Source organism: Phascolarctos cinereus, unplaced genomic scaffold (assembly GCF_003287225.1).
Source record: "Phascolarctos cinereus isolate Bilbo 61053 unplaced genomic scaffold, phaCin_HiC Scaffold_4;HRSCAF=312, whole genome shotgun sequence".
Lineage (NCBI taxonomy): Eukaryota > Metazoa > Chordata > Mammalia > Diprotodontia > Phascolarctidae > Phascolarctos > Phascolarctos cinereus.
Window position 1 is genome coordinate 327,915,526 of NW_027555847.1, and position 21,082 is coordinate 327,936,607.

The 21,082-nt window shown below is 35.6% G+C and overlaps 1 protein-coding gene across 1 annotated transcript in view; it reads right to left on the reverse strand.

Annotated features, from left to right (window-relative positions):
- The window catches only part of CWC27 (CWC27 spliceosome associated cyclophilin), a 265,435-nt gene that overhangs the window by 240,414 nt on the left and 3,939 nt on the right, over nucleotides 1-21,082 (reverse strand). The window contains exons 2-6 of the mRNA XM_021007224.2: nucleotides 14,457-14,553; nucleotides 11,200-11,312; nucleotides 4,461-4,604; nucleotides 2,462-2,560; nucleotides 814-917 (exon numbers count right to left, since the gene is read on the reverse strand). Of these exons, the coding sequence (XP_020862883.1) occupies nucleotides 814-917; nucleotides 2,462-2,560; nucleotides 4,461-4,604; nucleotides 11,200-11,312; nucleotides 14,457-14,553 (557 nt within the window). The remainder of the gene's footprint in view (nucleotides 1-813; nucleotides 918-2,461; nucleotides 2,561-4,460; nucleotides 4,605-11,199; nucleotides 11,313-14,456; nucleotides 14,554-21,082) is intronic.

Genomic DNA, 21,082 nt, shown 5'->3' on the forward strand with positions numbered 1-21,082 from the left:
TAATCTAAGACAGTTGCTTTTGGCAATGAGAGGTTAAGTGACTTGTCCAGAATCTGGGCCTTAAACATAGTTCTTCCTGGCTGTGAGACTGGTCTTTCATCTCCTATGCCAGAAGGCCTCTCTTGTTTATTGTCAGAAAAAATTTACTTGCAATTATTATAATATCCCCTGAAAAATCAATTCAAATGTCAGTAATGGTGACATTTCATACAAATAACACTAGCCAGAATGAAGCAAAGAAATAAATTAAATTCTGAGCTAGGTAAGACGTTATCATGCAATAACGAGTCCTTTTACAATTTGATCCCTATTAATATCTGCCAGATTATTAACTTGCTTTGCAATACATGTAGAAGAATAAAACCTAATAATTAGAATTCATTTATTCTGAATTTGTGATGGGGCCTAGAAGGAAGTTTATCTTTTTAATGTAGATTAAAGAAACAAACCCAAAAGATTTGCTAAGTAAATTAAGGATGAAGACAGCACTGTGTAAGAAATCTAAAAAATGATTAAAAGCACAAACTCTTTTCAATCAACTTGCCTGAATCCCTTTACATACAGTTTGTCATAAATTATAAATTTTTACCATCTACTCACTAAAACAAATTCTTCAAGAACATCTATTAGGCAACTTTATAAGCTTGGATTTTAACTACATATTTTAAAGCATTCAATCCACGTTTAAAAACATTCTATAATTCTAATTTTGAAGTAATTCAAACTAGTCTTCCACCAACTACCGCAAATTAGGAAAGTTGATGAGTTAGTAGTACTTTTCACATTTGAGTAAAATTCTTATATTGTGATTACTTTGTGCCTTTAGTTGTTAATTTCTTTACTTCATCTTCTGGTTTGTCCTTTTTTGGCTTCTTATTCTCTCTTGGTATGATGTCATCAAAAGGATTAAATAAAACCTAGGAAAAGTAACATTTAAAACATGACTTGGCTATTTTAAAATATTTAAAATAAGCAACCTTATTTAATTCTCAGTTTTTCCCTAGTGCAATATTTTTCCATTATCCAGCCATCTGTCTTATATCTCTTTAAATCATTTTTTTCACATTTATATAGACTCAAGAAGTAAATAGAGCAATAATCTGAATAGGACTTAACATAGTAAGATGATCCAGAGTTCTCACATCCTTCACACTTTCTATGGGTCACATACAAGTATTTATGCGGATTTCTTTTGCTTGACTACACTTACTTGTTATAAGGGGTTTTTTTCTTTCTCTCAGTTAATGGGGTGAGTATGTATCAGCAGAAAATGGGGTAGCAATAGTGATGCCAAAAAAAAAAGGAAAGAAAGAACCATTAAAACATTTCTTTAAAAATGCACAGAAGAGAGCAGAAAAGAAGCTCAGAGGAAAGCACAGACTAGCAAGATAGTTCTGAAAGTAATGTATAGAATTTATTATGCTTTTTCTAAAGCAAACTGAGAAAGACAGAGATTCTACTTTCACAAAGAATCCTCATTTTGTGTTCTGCTATGTATATGTTGCTATATGGAAACAAGATGTGGTAAATCACTATGTCTGAAGAACTAAAGATGAGTATTACAGAGGGTAGTGGTGACGCATATGGTAGGTGTGAAAAAAATGCAATATATAACCAGTGTACAACTCTAAAGGAGTAAAGAACATCATTAAGGAATGTTATGACAGGAAGAAAAAATGGGCCAATCACATGGCAAGAGCATGGAATGACAAGTGGAGAGCCAGAAGGCTCTACTGGTACCCTCATGATAAGAGGAGAAAGTGATAAAGGCTCCCATCACACCAGGAAGACTGGACCCCCTGTAGAAAACTATTGGGAGAACATGAAAAGAGTAGCATGGGATAGGTGGACATGGACAACTTGCAATATGCACCACTGGAAGGAACTCTCTAAATGATGACATCAGAGATTCATTTGAGAATTTCAATATTTTGTAATGGAAACTAAAGAAACCATCAAAATGTGATGGTTCATGTTTCATTAACAGAGCATCACAGAAATGTTGGCAAACCTTTTTCATTATAGATCTATTTGTTATCCCTCAATCAGCTGCACCTAAGAATTCTCTTAAAGAATGATGTGGCTCATGTGGGTCTCATGCCTAATTTTATGTGGACTCGTATTTGCTTCTATTTTAGAGTCAGGGGATATTTAAAGACCATGTGATTCTCAGCCCCCCTTCATCTTTGTTCTGCCAATCTACCACTGTCACCGAACAAGCAGAGGGGCACATTTCTTTTTCTTGGATTTGGCCAGACCAAAGAATTCATCACCTAATTGTCAAGCACATGTAGACACACGCATGCATATATCGTATACATATATAGTATCTGGAAATATTACAAATATATATGTATGTAATGTATGCACATACATCTATTACTTCAACCAAAGGTTTCAAAAAAATTGATGATAATTTATTCAAGGTACAAACCTCATCAAAAGTATCCTGAATACCCACCTCACAATTTCTTATTCTATGTGGATTAAGTGGCCTTTCTTCTTCATTAATGTCCACTTCTGTTAATCTCAGCATATTGTATACTGTGTCTCCTGTTACCTATCAAATGGAAATATTGAAAATATAGTTAATAATGATTAAGGTTTTTCCAAATATTTAAAATAAAAAGATGTATTTAATATTAAAACATTGAAGTATATGCATATTTAATATGGAAAACAAAACTATTTCCTCAAAAGAAAAAATATATAAATGGAATAATTTCATTGAAATGACCTCTTCAATATGACCTTCTCCTAACTAACTCAGAGAAGTGGAGACATCTTGGACATCTCCTCATTTCCCACCCAACAGCACTTGCTTTGGGACCTCCCTGGATTTTCCAGCAGCACTCATTTTGGACCTTTTTGACTTCCCCATTATACCCCTCCAACTCCAACAGGTGTGTTCTTCTCTACCTCCTTGGCTTTCTTTTACATATTGCTTTCCCCTATTAGACTGTGAGCACCTTGAAATCAGAGGCTGCCTTTCTTTTTAGAATTTATGTCCCAGTGGTTAGTACACTGCCTGGCAACATAGTAGGCACTTAATATTAGTTTCCTGACTAGAATAGCACTTTTTTCAATGCATCAAAAAACTTGTGCTTAAGAATCTGAGAAAAATCTGTCCCACAAAGCAGATTTAGAGCAGTCAATTTATAAAAGTACACACAAGATGTTCAAGTGTATAACAATGATCTCATGTTCACCACTGAAATCCCAAATATTCCAACAGGATTAGCAAACCATAGGCATTTTAAAAAAGGAAAAAAACACCCAAAATCTATAATCTCAAGTCCCTCTTCAGTAGAGTGGTCAGAGCAGGAGATTCTAACTGCTTATCTTCTAGGCCACCTAGCAATATTCATGAGGACTGATAACTTTATTTCGAGTTTCCATTGTTCTCCAGTTTAAAAACATTTAACATTTGTCTTGGGTTTCTAATTTAATTTTAATTACTGTGTTTACATGGCTTTCCTCCACGATGATCATAGATTCCAGTTTTGATCAAAGGACGGGCAAGTGGATCACAATATACCAGCAGAGGGAGCTACTGACCCATGGAACTAAAATGCTAGGTTTTGGGTTTTTTTTTAAAATTTCTTGTAAAACTGGAAATGGAAGTTGGTACGGTGGTTCAGAGACTTCAAAGAAAAGTTTATTGAAAATTCAGTCAAAGAATACAGAGATTAATAAATTCTAAATAAGAATTCATTTTGGAATAGAATCCAAATATGCTGAAAAGATGATATATCAATCAACTTTAAAAAAGTTCCTTCCATTTTAAACATTAATAATGCTATCAGTAAAATTAATTATAAACAGTCAAATTCTATCAGCTAATAAACATTTATTAAGTACCTACTATGTGCTAGGCAGTGTGCTAAATGCTGGAGACACAAAAAGAGGCAAAAGATAGTCCTGCCCTCAAGGAGCTCACAATCTAATAAGGGAGACAACAAGCAAACAAATATGTACAAAGAAGCTATGTATAGGATAAACAGGGGGAAAAAATTAACACACTGAAGGCACTAGAACTGAGAGGAGTTGGGAGAGGCTTCCTGAAGAAGATGGGATTTTAGTTGAGACTTGTACTTCATCACTAAAAATTCACCTAGGAAAATAGACTAAATCATATCACAAGTAGCATATGATTATAACTGTTTCAGAAAAAAAATTTAACCCCAAATCCTTTAGAAGCAAAAAACCTTAAAAGTTCTGGCCACTTGTCAATTTTATTTGCTGCAACAAAATTTCTATGTAGTAAAAAGAACTGAGCAATCCTGCAGGCCTAGAAGATAAGCAGTTAGAATTTGACCATTTGATAAACATTGGGAAAAAAAGGTGAATAAAAAGGAAACAATAACCAATTCACAAATGTTAGAAAGCCAAAAATTTTGGAGATATAAAACTTAATAAGAAACAAAAGCGGATCTTTGAAATGAGAACTGAACACTGACCTTTCCAAAAATGGTATGTTTATTGTTAAGTTCATCTGCACGACCCAAGGTAAAGAAAAATTGGCTGCCATTATCATGAGGTCCAGCATTTGCCATGGCAACCAGTCCCCTCCGATTAAAACGCAATCGTGAGTGAAATTCATCCTGTAGCAGAAAAAAGAAAAGATTAAATGTATAAGATCAGTTTAGTCAATGTTCATTTGGTTGGCAAAATCCTACATAAATTTTATTTTCTATTCAAAATTCCTTTTTTTTTAATGGAACTGATTTTCAAGTATGACAAAAGTCTATATTTACTTATCATTAGTAACAACATCTCTTGGAAATGTAGGAAGAGACCAGCTTGACAAGAGATTTAAATGCCAAAAAGGGGATTTTTTATCTGTGGTAATCAGGAGTCACTGGAGTTTACTGAGTTGGTAGGCAGAGGAGAGAAGAGATGACATGATCAGACCTATACTTTAGGAAAATCACTTTGACCACTGAGTAGCAAAAGATTAGAGTGGGAAGAGACTTGAGGCAGGGAGATCAATCAGAAGGCTATTGCTATAATCCAGGCAAGAGATGATAAGGGCCTGAACTAGTGTGGTGGCTGTATGAGCAGAGAGAAGAGGATATATTTGAGAAATGTTGAGAATGCAAAAATGGTAAGATTTGTCAACAGATAGGAAATATGGTGTGAATCAGAATAAGGAATCTAAAATGACATTGAGGTTGCAAGCCTGAGTGACTGAGAAGATAGTTACCTTGATAGTAACAGGAAAGTTTGGGAGAAAAAAATAATGAGTTCTGTTTTGGATGTGTTTTGCAGAACATCCAGTTCGAGATGGTAATATGAAACTAAAATTCAGGTGAAAGACATCAGCTGGATGAATAGCTCTGGGAATCATCACCATAGAGATGATAATGGACATGATGGGAACTGATGAGATCACCAAATGAGAGAAAACATGATGGAAAAAAGTAGAGGGCCAAGCACAGGAAACTGAGGAGTGGTTGGACAAATAGAAAAAGAACTAGGAGAGAGCAGTGTCATGAAATTTAGAGAGTAAAAAGCATCCTAAGGAAAAAAGTGTCAAGTGCTGCAGAAAGATCAAGAAGGATGAGGACTGAAAACAGGTCATCAGATTTGGTGATAAGAAAACAATAATTTTGGAGAAGGCAATTTCAGTTGATAGCAGAAAACAGACTATCCAGAGTTTAGAGTGAGAGAAGAAGAATTAGAAACACTTAACATACAGGTGTTCTCAAGGAGTTCAGCAAAGAAGGGAAAGAGAGATATAGCAAGTCACCTAGCAGGGATGGCCAGATCAAGTGAGTTTTTAAAGATCAGGAGAGCCATGGGCATACTTATAGCAAGAAGGAAAGGAGTCAATAGCTAAGAAGAGATTGAAAATTGGACAGAGAATAAAGACAAGATAGAGGGAGTAATCTGCTGAAGAAGATGAGAGGGGATGGTATCAAAGATCCATTCAGAAGAGTTTGCCAAGTAAGAAGGGTATTGCCTTTTAGGGTCCTCTCACTAATAAATACACACCTATCAAACAGCAGCATGTTATATATTTAGGATGCTCACAGATCTGTGGAGAGTGCATGGGTGTCTGAATACATTTACTAAATTATTCTGTCATCCAAGTTAAGCGTAGCATTTGTTACATCCCCATTACTCTTTAGTGACCCAAGAAACTGCCTATCCTTCCCTTCTCCTCTATTTACAGTGGCAAATGAGCAGTTGGCTTATTTTTTAAATGCATGTATAGCATTTTCTTTGTTTAAACCTTTCTATACACTTGGTATGATCTCATCCTCCAATATTCAGATGGGCTAATTTGTCTAAAAATGTGTCTTTTTTCTAAATATGAGCTATAATATTTCATTTATTTCATTAACCTAATAGTTAATAGGCAATTGACTTAAATTCAGTACTACAAAAGTGTTAAGTAGTATACAGAAAAAAGTGTTAAGTTGTATATGCAACATCTAGCTAGGGGTACAAAGACAAAAAGCAGCTCCTACTCTTAAGGAATTTACATTTTTTCTGGGGGGTAGGGACAAAGGCTGGGACTCATTAATAGCAAGTGTTTCTTCAAAGAGAAGTTCCCTTTTAAAAACTGATAATTCTCAATCCACCTCAATAATTTTTAATTCCACAACTCTGTCTGAAATACTTACATCATATACCACACAAGATGTTACCATTTGGTGGAAATATGTTTAATATGATTGTACATGTATGACCTATATCAAATGCAGCCAACTTGGGGAGGGGGAAGGGGAAGGAGAAGGAGAAAATTTAAAACTCAAAATCTTATAAAAGTGAATGTTAAAAACTAAAAATAAATAAATAACTTTTTAAAAAGGGGGGGAGGGACCTACCTGTGCAAAAATATTTTCATGGTGGTAAAATATTGGAAATTAAGGGGATGCCCATCAATTGCAGAATGGCTGAACAAGCTGTAGTATAAGAATGTCATGGAATACTATTGTGCAATAAGAAATGATGGACAGCACATTTCAGAAAAACAGGGAAAGACTTTATGAACTAATGCAAAGTGAAAAGAGCAGAACCACGAAAACATTGTATACAGTATCAGCAACATTGTGTGATGATTAGTAAGAGCTAACGTAGTATTTTGCACATCGATTTTCCCACATTCATCTGGCTTGTAAAGAGTGGAGGCCTTCAAGGCCCTAGGAATCTAAGTGCAATTACTGGCCCACAGAACTCTCAATACAAGGGTCTTTGGGTTTAAAAAAAAATTTGCTGATCCTTCCTCATTTAAAGGAGAACTATGGGAATAATATAGAAATAGAATAAACTTCTAAGTAATTCTGTCATTCTCATTCCCCTAAATGCAAACATCATCAATTCTTTTTTCTTTTAAATTTATGTTAGTGGTTTAAAAAATCACTAGTCTATTCTTGATCATTATTTTCTTTTTTCTTTGAAATCCAAGTTTGGGGTTTTTATTCTTGCCATAGGCTTTATTGTTCTTATTTGATTTCTTTTTTTGGCATGTATTCTGTGTTATGGCACACTATCACACAAAATTAGCAAAGTTAAATAGATGCACTTTAAAGCTAAAGTAAAACTGTTGAAAATAAAATGTCATACACAATATCCAAAAGCTTTCCATTTTTCTTTATCTGAAGAAATCAAATGAAGCCAGATTTCACTGCAACTGATACATTCTTCATTTCTGAACCATCATCTTTTCCTATCATCACCTTATACCTGGGCTCAATTCCATCATAGAATCAAATAATTTGCCTCTGCTAAGAACAGAAAAGCTTTCTCAGTTTTAAGTGCGATCATTTATGAAATTCTGACTAAATGACTGCTCCTTTCATAGCCTACCTTACATCATTAATTGGTTCAAAGAAAACACTTTCCTGAAACAAAGTTGCAAAGGTGGAAGTTAATTCCAAAGCAACAATATTACAAATGGAAAATCTGCTTCCCAGTAGTCTAAGCACCATCTATAAAAACTAAAATTGGTGTGTAGTTGACACTACAACAGGCCTGAGCATGGTATGGATGCCTGAGATCAGAAAGACCCCTGAGGTTTAAAGCTGTGAAATGAGGATTCTAGGGCAAATTGACTTTAAAACCAAGGCAAAGTAATCACTAAGAGATTAGAAGCAAAACAGAAAAAGGGGTTATCTCTTTCTTCCTCTGGACTGCCCAAACCTCTAGTTTAAAGGCCAGGTAGTTAGTCAGTTAATCAATCAATATTCATTTAAGACCCTACTATGACAATCCTTGCTCTCAAGGAGCTCACAATCTAATGGAAGAGACAATGACAATATGAAAACAAGTGTATGCAAACAAGCTATTGACAGTATAAGTGAAAAATAATGAAAAGAGGATTCTTATAGAAGGTGGGACTTTAGGTGGGACTTGAAAGAAGCCAGGGGGTAAAGCTGAAGAGAGAGAGAATCCCAGATATGAAAGACAGCCAGTGAAAATGCCCAGAGTCTGGAGATGGAGTGTTTTGTGTCAAAGAATAGCAAGGAGGCCAGTGTCACTGAATCACAAAGCACAGGGTGGGGAGTAAGGTGTAATTAGACTGGAAAAGTGGGAGGAAAGCAGGTTGTGAAAAGTTTTGAATGCAGATAGAGGTTTAGATGACAACTCTCTGATAACTTGGCATTATTCTCCCTTCCTCAAAGAGAAAAGAAAAAGAGAAAAATCTATTGTTTATAGCTGGAAAAAGTACAACCCATTTCCACATGGAAACAGAAAAGTACTAAGCCTTAGAGCAACATAGGGATGGGGAGGCTAATTGATTAAAGCTGGAGATTATAAACTCCTTGAAGGCAGAATCTGTGTATTCCTAGCAACTAAGGAAAGCACAGTGCCTTCTAAACAATAAACGCCTAATAAACATTACTGAATTGAACTGAGTCCGAATAGCAAGAACAAGGAAGAACCAACCAATGGATGAATACTAAATATCAAGAAACCTAGAAGAATACATGAGCATTTCTGCATAGGTGAATCCCTGGAGGAAGATTTACTGAAGGACATGAACAAGAGATATACAGGATGAAAAGATATTGATGGGTTGCAATCTGTATCACTAAAGAGAATACATACATTGCTGAAATCAAAGATTTATCCTATCCAAAAACAAACAAGTTCATAGACTCCAGGTTCAGAATCTCCATTCTAGGGGCAGCTAGGTAGCGAAGTGGATAGAGCACTGGCCCTGAAGTCAGCAGGACCTGAGTTCAAATCTGGTCTCAGACCAAACACCTGACACGTACTAGCTTTGTGACCTTGGGCAAGTCACTTAGCCACAACTGCCTCACCAAAAGAAAAAAGAGAGAGATCAGAATCCTAGCCAAAATTTAAAAAGGGGGGGGCGGGGAAGCTAAGTTGGCACAGTGGATAGTACACAGGTCCTAGAGTCAGGAGGACCTGAGTTCAAGTCTGGTCTCAGACTTACTAGCTCTGTGACCCTGGGCAAGTCACTTAACTCTGCTTGTCTAAAAAAAAATTATCATCAGGTCAACGGAAATAGTCACTACCCCACACAAATCTTGGGCTTGGGTATGTGCAAGACTACGCCAATGAAACTTAACAAGAATGAAAAACAAAGGTGTGGAATACCCTGCATAATTGTTTTATTAAGGGGAGATGCATATGAGCTTCATAAGGATGGGAGATGTGTCTCAACGAATATGAAATCCTGCATTGGTGGTGCAGTGGATAGAGTGCTGGCCCTGAAGTCAGGAAGACATCTTCCTGTGTTCAAATCTGGCCTCAGACACTTACTAGCTGGATTACTCTGGGCAAGTCACTTAACTCTATTTGCCTCATCTATAAAATGAGCTGAAGAAGGAAAAGGCAAACCACTGCAGTATCTCTGACAAGAAAACCCCAAGTGGGATCATGAAGGGTCAGACATGACTGAAAACAGAACAAGAAGTAGTTTATAAGGGAAAGTGGTAAATCTTACCCAAGTAATGGACTTCATGAAAACTACAACAGAACAAAGAGAAATCAATGATTACATGAAACAGCAAAGAATATAAGAACAAAATTAAAAGATTGAAAAAAATAAAAGAATATGTAAGATATCTGATTTCAGAAACCTGAAAAACAGGTCAAAAAGAAGTAATTTAAGAATCATTGGACTTCCTAAGAACCATATTTTTTTTAAAAAAATCTGTGCACTATATTTTAAGAAATTATAAATGAATGAGAAGAGAGCTTAGAATATAAATTCCAAAAGGCCTTTGTTTTTTTGGAAAAGATAAAGGCTTACAACCAAAGAAAGGCAAATTCATGTGAGCAATTGGAAGGTGCTATAATGATACAGTGCTAACACTCTAATAAAGGAAAAGAAATAAATATCCCTTTAGAACTTTAATGTCTTCAAAGGATATTAAGGAGTTAAGTAAGAAAAAGAAATGACCTGGAGGTGGATTGGTTCTGTCCTAAGGGTTTGCAGAAGAGAAAGAGAAAGGAGAGTAAAAAAAATACCCCAGTATGGAAAGGAAGGAAAAGGGAGTGGAACTTGCTAACTCTCATATTTGGGGTGCTTGAGAAGATTACATAATATGAAAGGAGTGGGGATAATAGGCAGCAGATAATAGGACCACTCTTATCTGAAATGGACAAATAAGGGTTGAAAACAGAAACACTCATAACAAACATAATTTGGAGTAGAAATATATAAAACTCAACAGTGAAAAAAGTGGGAACTGGGGGTGGGAGGGGCCAAAGTAGAGGACAATATAATATCAGAGATAGAATAAGCAATACAAACTTCCTGATCCTAATAAGGGGATTAAAAGGAAAAAAAAGGGGGGGGCAAGAATCTAAGGGGATACCAATCAAATAGGAAATGGTTGAGCAAATGGTGCTATGTGTGTGTAATGGAATATTGTTATCCTGTAAGAAGTAATGATGGGGGCAGCTAAGTGGCGCAGTGGATAGAGCACCAGCCCTGAATTCAGAAGGACCTGAGTTCAAATCTGGCCTCAGACACATAACACTTACTAGCTGTGTGTCCCTGGGAAAGTCACTTAACCCCACTGCCTAGCCAAAAAAAAAAAAAAAAGAAGCAATGAAAGTGATAATTTCAGAAAATTCAGGTTAAGATAACCTGATGACAAGTGAAGTAAGCCAGAGGAATAATGGCAGAAGCCTGTAAATCTCATATTGAAGAGATAGTAGATAAATGATGCTCTAGAAAATAATAACCAAAATAAGCAAATCAAAGCTCACCTTGAAAGCGGCTCCATAGATAGACTCTCCACCAGTTCCAGTACCAGTGGGATCTCCTCCTTGGACTATAAAACCAGGTACAACCCTATGAAATATTGTGTTGTCATAATAACCTGAAAAGAAATCATTTGAGATTTTACCAAGATGGACTATGAGATTCTTCCTCTCTTGTCAAATGAGGTTGTAGAGGTGATTCTTGTTCAGATACTGATTGGACTAGAAAACTTCAGAAGTCCCCTTCCAAGTCAGGGGCTCAGTGACTTTGCTCCCATATTTGATACTCTTCTCAAAAAGTACCATATTAAGTTGGTCTTTCTACCTTAAAATATTCTCAGGTCTTCCTTTTCTTAAAAAGGTTACCTTCTCTAGATGTCATCCAAATTATCACCATCATTTCAGTGATGAACTCATCAAATACTTCCATTTCCTAGCCAATTCCTTCCTTTTTAACCTCTACAATCTAGTTTCTGTTTCTACTACTCCAATAACCTAAGAGAAAATCCAGGCTCTGCAATTTGCTACCTGTGTTAACTAAGGCAAGTCATTTAAGCTTCCTGAGTCTCATAACCAATCAGTTGCCATGTCACTTATTTTACCTCATCAATCTGTCCCCTCCTTTCCATCCCCACTAGAAAAACTCTACTTCAGGCCTTTGTTCCTTCTTAATTACTCCAATAATTTACCCCACTTCTAGTCTATCTACAATCCATTCTATACACTGGTCTCAAACTTTATGCAGGTATAATTACATCATACTTATTTTTAAAGTGTGGTTAAGGTGACTCAATCTCCTGATTACACATCAAGTAAAGTGATGATAAACTAAATTTCCTAAACCTACAAAGTAGATGACCAGATATTAGAGCAGATGTGACCATATCAAAGTATTCTCAGCCAATGAGACCCGACCAAGCAACCAAACAGCCTCTGTCAGATTTTACCCCAATTATAACAGTTACCAATTTAAATTCTACAAATCCACATTTAATTTTATTATTTTTTTAATTAACAAGCATTTCTTTTCCCTTGTTTTCAATTAACAAATATGCATAGTCAAGCAAAACAAATTCCTCCACTGACTATGTCCAAAAATGCATATCTCATTATCCATGCTTAGGCCATCACCTCTCTGTCAGAAGGAGAGGAGCATGGGAATCAGGGTTGGTTATTGCATTCATCAGAGTTCTGAAGTCTTTCAAAATGGTTCATTTTCACAGTGTTACTATGCACATTTATCTTTAAACATAAAATGAGCCTATACTGATATTCTATTAAGTCCAGAGTGACTCATTTCAATGACTCATCATTTTTATTTCCAAATGTTATTATTTATTATACTGTCCTCTTCCATAACCTCCTTTATGCTTATGCCCTTCTCTTTTCCTCAACATGAGTTATTTTTGTGTGTCCTTTTATATAAAATGATTGCCCTTTTTGTAAATCTGTTCTTAGTAGGAAGAGCTCAGAGTCTCCACCTCCTCCAAAAGAATGGAGGATCTTTGAAAGCAAGGATTGGCTGGCCTATGTTTATTTTTTCAGCACCTAGAAGAGTGTTTTAAGGTATTTTTAAAATGCATGCTGAATTAAAAGAGAGGTCAAATAATATCAGAAATAGTCATTATAAACTTCTAGAGTTGTATTATTTTACACAATTTCTCTCATTTTTCATTTTTTTTAAATTAGATCACATAGAACACACCACACTTCTATTACGTGTGCTGTATGGCACAATGGACAGATGGTTAACCATGGGAGACATGCATTGTAGCCCTGGCTTTTGACAAATACTAGCTATGCGATCTTGGAAAAATCAATTAACATCTCAGTGTCCAAGATGATTCTCTAAGTCTATAAGTTACATTTAATGTGAGCATATTCATCATTGTAAGGAATTTTCACTGTGGGAATTCCCTACACTGATGAAATTCCAAGTCTTAACAGAAAAACAAAATGTATTAACTGCTACATACTTTCCCAAAGTTACTGAATTCTGACATGTGGTCAATCAGCCTCTGTCTGAAGACTTTCAAGGAGGAACCTATCACCTCTAAAAGCAGTCCATCCCACTTTTTGACAGCTTTAAGTGTTAGGAAAAATTTCCTGACATTAACAAAGGCTTCCTATAGGATACAGCTCCTAAGCTGATCTGAGGATTTCTAGGAGGAAAATGTGAGGAAAGCAAGTCAAAGGCACAGAGATGGGAGAGGGAAGACAGAGTGTGAGAAAAAGCAGGAAACCAGCTCAGCTGGAAACTAGGATGTGTGAGAGGGAGCATGGTGAAATAAGACTGGGAAGGCCTTTCCATGCCAAGCAGAGGAGTTAGTTTGTATCTTATCCTGGACACAACAGGAAGTTGATTCTTAATCAGGAAAGAGACATAATTATTTTTTGTATACTATCACTTTGCAATCTCTATTCTCTCTCATGAGCTTCAGTCCCACAACACCATGTGCCTATGAGACAACACCTGTACATTTCACATGCAACTGAAACTCAACCTGTTCAAAATAAAACTCATTAACTTCCTCTGTATTCCTCCACACTTGCCTGTTTCTGTTCCTTCTAGTTATCTGGGCTCATGCCTCAGTCATCTCTGACACTTTTCCTCACAACACACAGCCAATCAACTGCCAAATCTTGTTAATTCTACTTCTACAACATCCGTCACAACAGTCTCCTTCTCTTCACAATGGAGTCAGGACCACAATTCAGGTTATCACCTCTTGCCTGGATTTTTGAAATAGTCTCCTAATTGGTCTCTTTGTTCTACTGTTTCTTTCCTCTCCAATATACCCCAGTGAAACAATATATCTGAGTACTATTAGTACAATACTACAGATCATATATATAATAGCATGAATAATTTTTTGTGGGTATGCCTGGAAACGTAATAGCAATTTATAATGTTTTACTGAAAAATGTCTTCTGAATGCCTAGCAATGACTTTTACATAAATAAACTCAGAGAAATGAACTTAGTCTTAAATTGGAAACTTCCTGGGAAGAGAGTTCTTTTACAAAATTCTCATCTCTATAAAAGAATACAAAGTGAAATTCAACAAACATTTATTAAGCATCCTACTGGGTACAAAGTATTGAGCTAGGCTCTGGAGCATATAGTAAGTTTAGCTAAGACACAATCCTTCCTACCAAAGATCTCCCTTTAGCAAGGGAGTAAGACGCAAAAACCAATAACTGATTTTCCAAATTAACAACTATTAATTTTTTCCACAGAAAAAACTTTAGTGTAACTATTACCTTCCATACAAAGTTGAATGAAATTTCGACATGCTTTGGGAGCCTCTTTTGACCATAGTTCTATGTCAATGTCACCAGCTGTTGTTTTCAATAAAACCTAGAAAAAATTAAGTAATTAGATTAAATTATGACTAAATAAAAGTATGAATCTGCTTCAGTGTTACAATCACTAGTCAACACATCCATTTATTCATTCAATCATTCACTTAACAAACACTTATCAAGTATCTACCATGTGTAAGGGACTGTCTAGCACATGGGGGATACAAATATAAAAGATGACAGTCTGTGCCCTAATGAGCTTATATGCCCTTGCCCAGTTTTATAATAAATATTAGAAAGTTTGGCTTTTGTTGTAGTCAATGAAACTTTAAATATTCAACTATTACTTACAACGTATCCGAGATAGCTCTCAAAAATAAATTTTGGGTTGATTAAAAAGTTAATATGCCTATTTATGTTATAGGAAAAATTAATTAATTTGGACTCTGCTGACTCCGAATTTATGCTAGCACTTGTACAGAAATGAGAAGCAGTATTCTCTTATATTTTGTAGTACTTTGTATTTTCTTTTTAAGTGTTTTTCTCACAACAGTCCTCTAAGATATTATCTAACACATTTTGTAAATAATAATAATAGCTAACATTTGTATAATGCTTTAAGGTTTGCAAAGCACTTTCTATGTTATCTCATTTGGTCTTCCCAACAATTGTAGAAGGTAGATGCTATTATTATGCAAATTTTACAAAAGAGGAAACTGAAGCTGAGAGACATTAAGTAACTTGTCCAGAATCATACAGCCAGTGTCAGAGACAAAATTTGAATTCAAGTCATCCTGATTTTAAGTCCAGCATTCTATACACTGCTATATCTAGTTTAAGAAAATTTAGGCACTGAGAAATTGACTCCACCAGAATCACATTGCTAGTAATTGGAACTCAGCTCTTTGATTCTCCCTTCAATGGCATTTTGCCTTCTCTGCAAGCTCAGAAGATCAACAGTTTAATGTCAATAGTTTAAAGAAAAATGTCTGGGAAACAACCTTTTTAAAACAACAAATTGTTTCCCAATAACTTACAATTATCCTTGTACATGTAAATAATTAATAATCATTATAAATAATTAATTCCAAATAATTTTTATATATTAAAATTAGTCCTCTAAGGGCTTTGAAGCATGAAATTAAAAATGAACTTCTCCTAAAATGTTCTACAATTCAGATTGTTTCACTATTTAAGCTAGCCTTCAAGCTAGTCCAAGTCAATGAAATTTTACTGTGTTCTAAACTCCATATTGTAAAATTGATTTTTAATATTTTATATAATGCTACATAAAACAAGCCCACACAGCAGTTTCTTCAACTATTACTTGAATAGAGTTTGGGAGGGACGGAAACTTGCAGGAGGGAGGGCTTTGATAATTTTCAAGTGAGCAATCTCAGTAAAGTGGAAAGGAAGTCAGTTTGAAGAAAATTAAAAGTGAATGTAAGGCAAGAGGTAGGGACAGCAGGTATAAATCCAAGGAAATGATATCATGATAAATGATGGAAAAAAAAGATATCAATTTTTTTTAAATTTAAGTTTTCTTTCTATTATAATTTACAAATGTTCTTCTTTTGCTTCTTTGTTTTTCTTATGTATTTATTTAAATGTCTGAATATATATATATCGATAAAAGTTAAAATTAAATGAATTTTTAAATTGAAAATGAATAAATGAAAGGAAGGTTTATTTGGGTTAAAAATGTATACTTTCTTTTCCTGAAATCTAGACTGACCCAGAAAATCTCTTTGATCCAGCAAATGGAATACATGTGGCTGCTGTAGTTCTGTAGAGCAGTTATGCTCAAGGAGCTCCACTGGAAAGGAAAAGAAATCAGACAATAGCTGGAAAGAACAGCAGGGGGCAGGACTGCAAGGTGGCTACAATTTTCTGGGTTTTGTTATTTGTTTGTTTTATTCCTTAAAGTTAGACCAGCTTTGAGTTAACCAATGAAATCACAGATCCAGACTGGAAAAAAAAAAGAGGTGGCAAATTTCAGCTTAGCATAATTAAATCAAAGATTTAGACCTAGAAAAAAATCTTAGAGATGATTTGGCCCAAAGCTCTAGTTTTACAATGTAAATAGGGCCCAAGATAAGATATGAAGGGACTTGTTCAAGGTCACAGAGAGTAAGTGGCAGGGCTAGGATTTGAACCAAGGTCCTTTGTTAGAAAAAGTCCAAGAAGAAAGGAATCATTCAATGAAGGCTATAACTAGCATTTATACAGTGCTTTAAGGTTTACAAAGAACTTTTCAAATTCTCTCATTTTTATCCTCACCACAAACCTTGGAGGTAGGTGCTATTATTTTCCCCATTTTACAGATGAGGAAACTGAGGCATAGAGAAGTTAAATGACTTGCTTAGGGTCACATAAGTAAGAATCCGAGGTTAGATTTTAATTCAGATCTTCCAGATTCCAGGTTCAAGGCTTTATCCACTTAAACATGTATTTACCAAGTGCCAGGCACCCACTTAAGGCTCAGGATAGGAAGTAAAAGCAAAAACTGCCTGGGGTCTCAAGAAATTTACAATCCTATGGGGGGGGGGTTACAATACAAAAGTAAATAGGTATACAGGAGATACTTACAGAGTTGAAACAAGATAACCACCAAGAGGGGGAGAATCAGGAGAGGGTTCCTACAGAGGCTGGCATTTGAGTTGAGTCTTAAAAGAAGCAGGGTTTCTAAGAAGTGAGGGGTAGGAGGATCCCCAGCAGGCTCATATCCAGGAGATGGAGTATTAGATGTGAGGTACAGCAAGCAAGCCAGTAGGGCAGGACCTCAGAGTCCATATAGGAGAGTAATGTGTAAGACTGGAAAAATTTTATTAGATGGTACAGCCTAAGAATTACGTAGGAAGGGATTGGGCCCCTATTACGAAGAGAACAATTTCAGAGAACAGGAAAACAGTCTTATAGAAACCTGTTTCTGCAAGACTCAAGAGAAGGATGGGAGGACAGACTTCTAGTCAAGGTGCACAAGCAGAAGGAATCCCTCCATCTGAATGACCACTCAAGTTTGTATCTCTCTTACTGTATTTTTATTATTTCTATCTCCTTATCTTTATCTCTGCATTTTGTTACCTTCCCAACTAGTCTGTAAGCTCAGGAAGGACAACAGCTGTATCTTGTCCTTCCTCGAATTTCCCACAGTGACTAGCAGTGCCTTGTGGATAGTAAGCACTTAAAAAAAAATCAGTTGCTTGTTGAATTAAAGAATCATCTTTTATAACTTGAGAATCTCACAATTCAAGAAATCACCAAGTCCATCAAATGGAAGAACAATCACATTTGAATACTAATTTCAAAAACCATTCTTGAAAGAATTATTAATATTGAAGTACTGAACTCCATTTTGTTTTCTGACCTCCATCTTGTATGCCCTCCTTCACGGAAGTAGGAGTTCCTGCCTTAGAAAACCCGCCAAGAAGGCTATCTGCCCCAATCTATTTCATGATCATTACACGGTCCCAAAGGCAGGATTAACCAATTGCTTGTTTGGCTTCTGTAACTTCTCACTGAGGCAGTTGCTTGACACTTCCTTTCCAGGAATGGTAGTGTTGACTTGATTACTTTTTTAAGGGCTAGAATTAGAAAGGAGGGAGGTGGGGAAAAACGGGAAGAGGGCATCATGGCAGGAAAATATCTAAGATAGAAGGAACATAGTGGGCCTGGTTTTGGTTAGGATAAAATGACCGTTTACTCTGTGGCTTCTGCCTTTAGAAACCCAAGCTCTACCCCTGATGGGGGCTGCTCGATCTGGGTGTATACTCCTTGCAGCCGTGCTAATGAATCCACATTCCAAACTGTATCTGGGTCTCTCTGGCTGATTTCTCTGTACAACAACATAATACTTTATATAGCAACTTATACAGCATTTTAAGGTTTATAAAGCACTTTATACATATTAACTCAATAAAATCTGGGAAACATCCTCTGGGCTACCTTCAAGCTGCCATACTCTTGTTCTTCACCTTAAAACTAGATTTCAAGGCTCACTTTGAGGCAGCTTGGATAGAGTGCTGGGCTTGGAGTCAGGAAGACCTGAGTTCAAATCCAGTGTCAGATATTTACTAGCTGTGTGATCCTGGGCAAGTCACTTAACCTCTGTCTGCCTCAGTTTCCACATTCATAAAATGAGGATAATAAGAGTACCTACCTCCCAGGGTTATTGTGACGATCAAAAGAGATATTTGTAAAGGGCTTAGCACAGTGCCTAGTACATAGTAAGCACTTATGCTTGTTTCCCTCCCCTCCCCATGTTTCTTTCCTCCTTCCCTCCCTCTTTTCCTTCCTTCCTTCTTTCTTTCTACCTCAGGACCCTGGTAAACATTCATTTTATCCTAACCAAAACCAGGCCCACTATGTTCCTTCTTAGAAATTTTCCTGCCATGATACCCTCTTCCTGTTTTTCCCCACCTCCCTCCTTTCCAATTCTAGCCCTTAAAAAAGTAATCAAGTCAACACTACCATTCCTGGAAAGGAAGTGTCAAGCAACTGCCTCAGTGACTACAATCACCAGGATTTCCCAATGACTTAATATTTCTCTCTGGTCACCATATTAGAATATAAGCTCCTTGAAGGCAGGGCAAATTTGCTTGAATTTCTGTCTCCAGTGCTTAGCTTAACATAGTAAACATGTAATAACTGGTATTTTCATTCATTCATATGAATTAAACATTTTATAGAACAAATGAAAATTTACCTTCTTATTTACAAATAAAACTGATCAAAGATGAATTTTGATGGATAGACTCTGTTATTCCTACTGCTTTGTATATCACCTAGCTTTGACGAGTTCCTCTAAAAAAGGTTTCTCATCTACTCACTGTCTTTATTTTGCAATACCTTTTGTCTACTTTTCAAAAGACAGTAATTTACCACTTCTGAATGAAAATAATAGTTACTAATATTTTTAAATAATAAAATTAGTATATACATTAGAAACTATACTTCTGATTAGGCAGCAAGGTGGTACAATATAAAATACTTGAGTTTGAATGTTGCCTCAGACACTATCTCTGTGACCTTGGGCAAGTCACTCATACTCAGTTTCTTCATCTGTAGAATGACGATAATAATTAGCACTTACTTCATTAGGTTGTTGTGGGGATCAAACTGTGAGAAGTTAACATATGAAAAGGACCGGGAAACCTTAAAGTATTCTATAAACACTTAGCTACTATTACTTTTAGTAGTAGTAGTTTCAGAGCACAAAGCAGAGGACAATACACTAAATTTTTTTCAAAAAGGATGATGATAATAATAGTAACAAATGCAAAATACTAATAAATTTTTAAAATTCACCAGAAAATCCAGAAATTTTACTGACTTCTATGTATGAAGCAGAGTTAAGTGAGATTTTTTCCATATAATGTACATTATTTAATATATTCTTATATGTAAATATGCAGTTCTCACTTTTGTTATAAGTTGACATTTTAATTCCTTTCTGAAATATAATATCTGAAACAGTCATTCACCCTTATAGAAGTAGCTAATGGAACCACCTCACTCGAATAAAAAATGAAAAGAAAAGATGCATTCCTTTAAAAATATATTAATCTCAAAATGTAAATGTAAGCCAGAAGACATACTTGCACTCTAAGGAAAAGAGATCTGAAGAATGACTTGTCCGTACAAAAGTAAACTGTCTTTTACTTGGCTGTTCAAATTATGCAGATTTATAAGAACAGTATTTCATTAAATCACACTGTTACATGAAAAAAATATATTTTGACCTCCTTTACATCTACTGCACAAAGGATATGTTCCTAAGTTGTCAATGCTAGAATAGACTAAAGAGGATTCTGTCATCCAGTTTTAAAAGTCCTGATTAGACCATTTAAAATTTTAATAATCTATTAAATTATTTATAAACTAAATGAATATGAAGGCTAGATTTGAACACAGACACAATCTTAAGTGAAATTCCTCAGTGTCTACTCACTATCACACTCACCCAACAAATTCTCTTCTTTTCCTCCCCTTACATGTGATTCAAATAGCTTTCTGCTACAGAAAGCAAAACAACAACAATAAACTGTTATCACTCCTCATTCTCATCCCCATATAGTTCCGCCTCTCTAACGTCCTTCTACTTCTGTTCTCTGGAAATACATTCTCTCAACCCAGCTCCCGTGCCTCTTTTTATCATCTTGCATACATAAAAACCTGGCCCTTTCTAGAAGTCACAATATTCCTGGATCTTCTTCAAGACCAGGTGTTCCTTCTCTGGAGCTTCTGCCCACAAAGTGGACTAAAAGTAGGAGGAGGTAGACTCCATGCTCCTCACTGACATTTTAAGTCCTTCCCTCTGCTTCTATCACAGAACCTCTTCTTTTTAGATTCACTGCATCTACATATACCATTCCAAAATTCAATAAATAAAATACATTTCAGAAACTCAGATTCCAATCATATATATCACAAAACAGCATGCCTTAAAGTATACAATAAATAATAACAAATATACTTTAACCTTTATACTTGGATTTCTTGTTACGTGTTAACTTTCTAAACTTCATTACAAAAAGGGAAAAATTAAAACTACTAAAACATAGATGTTTTAGGACACTATGCAA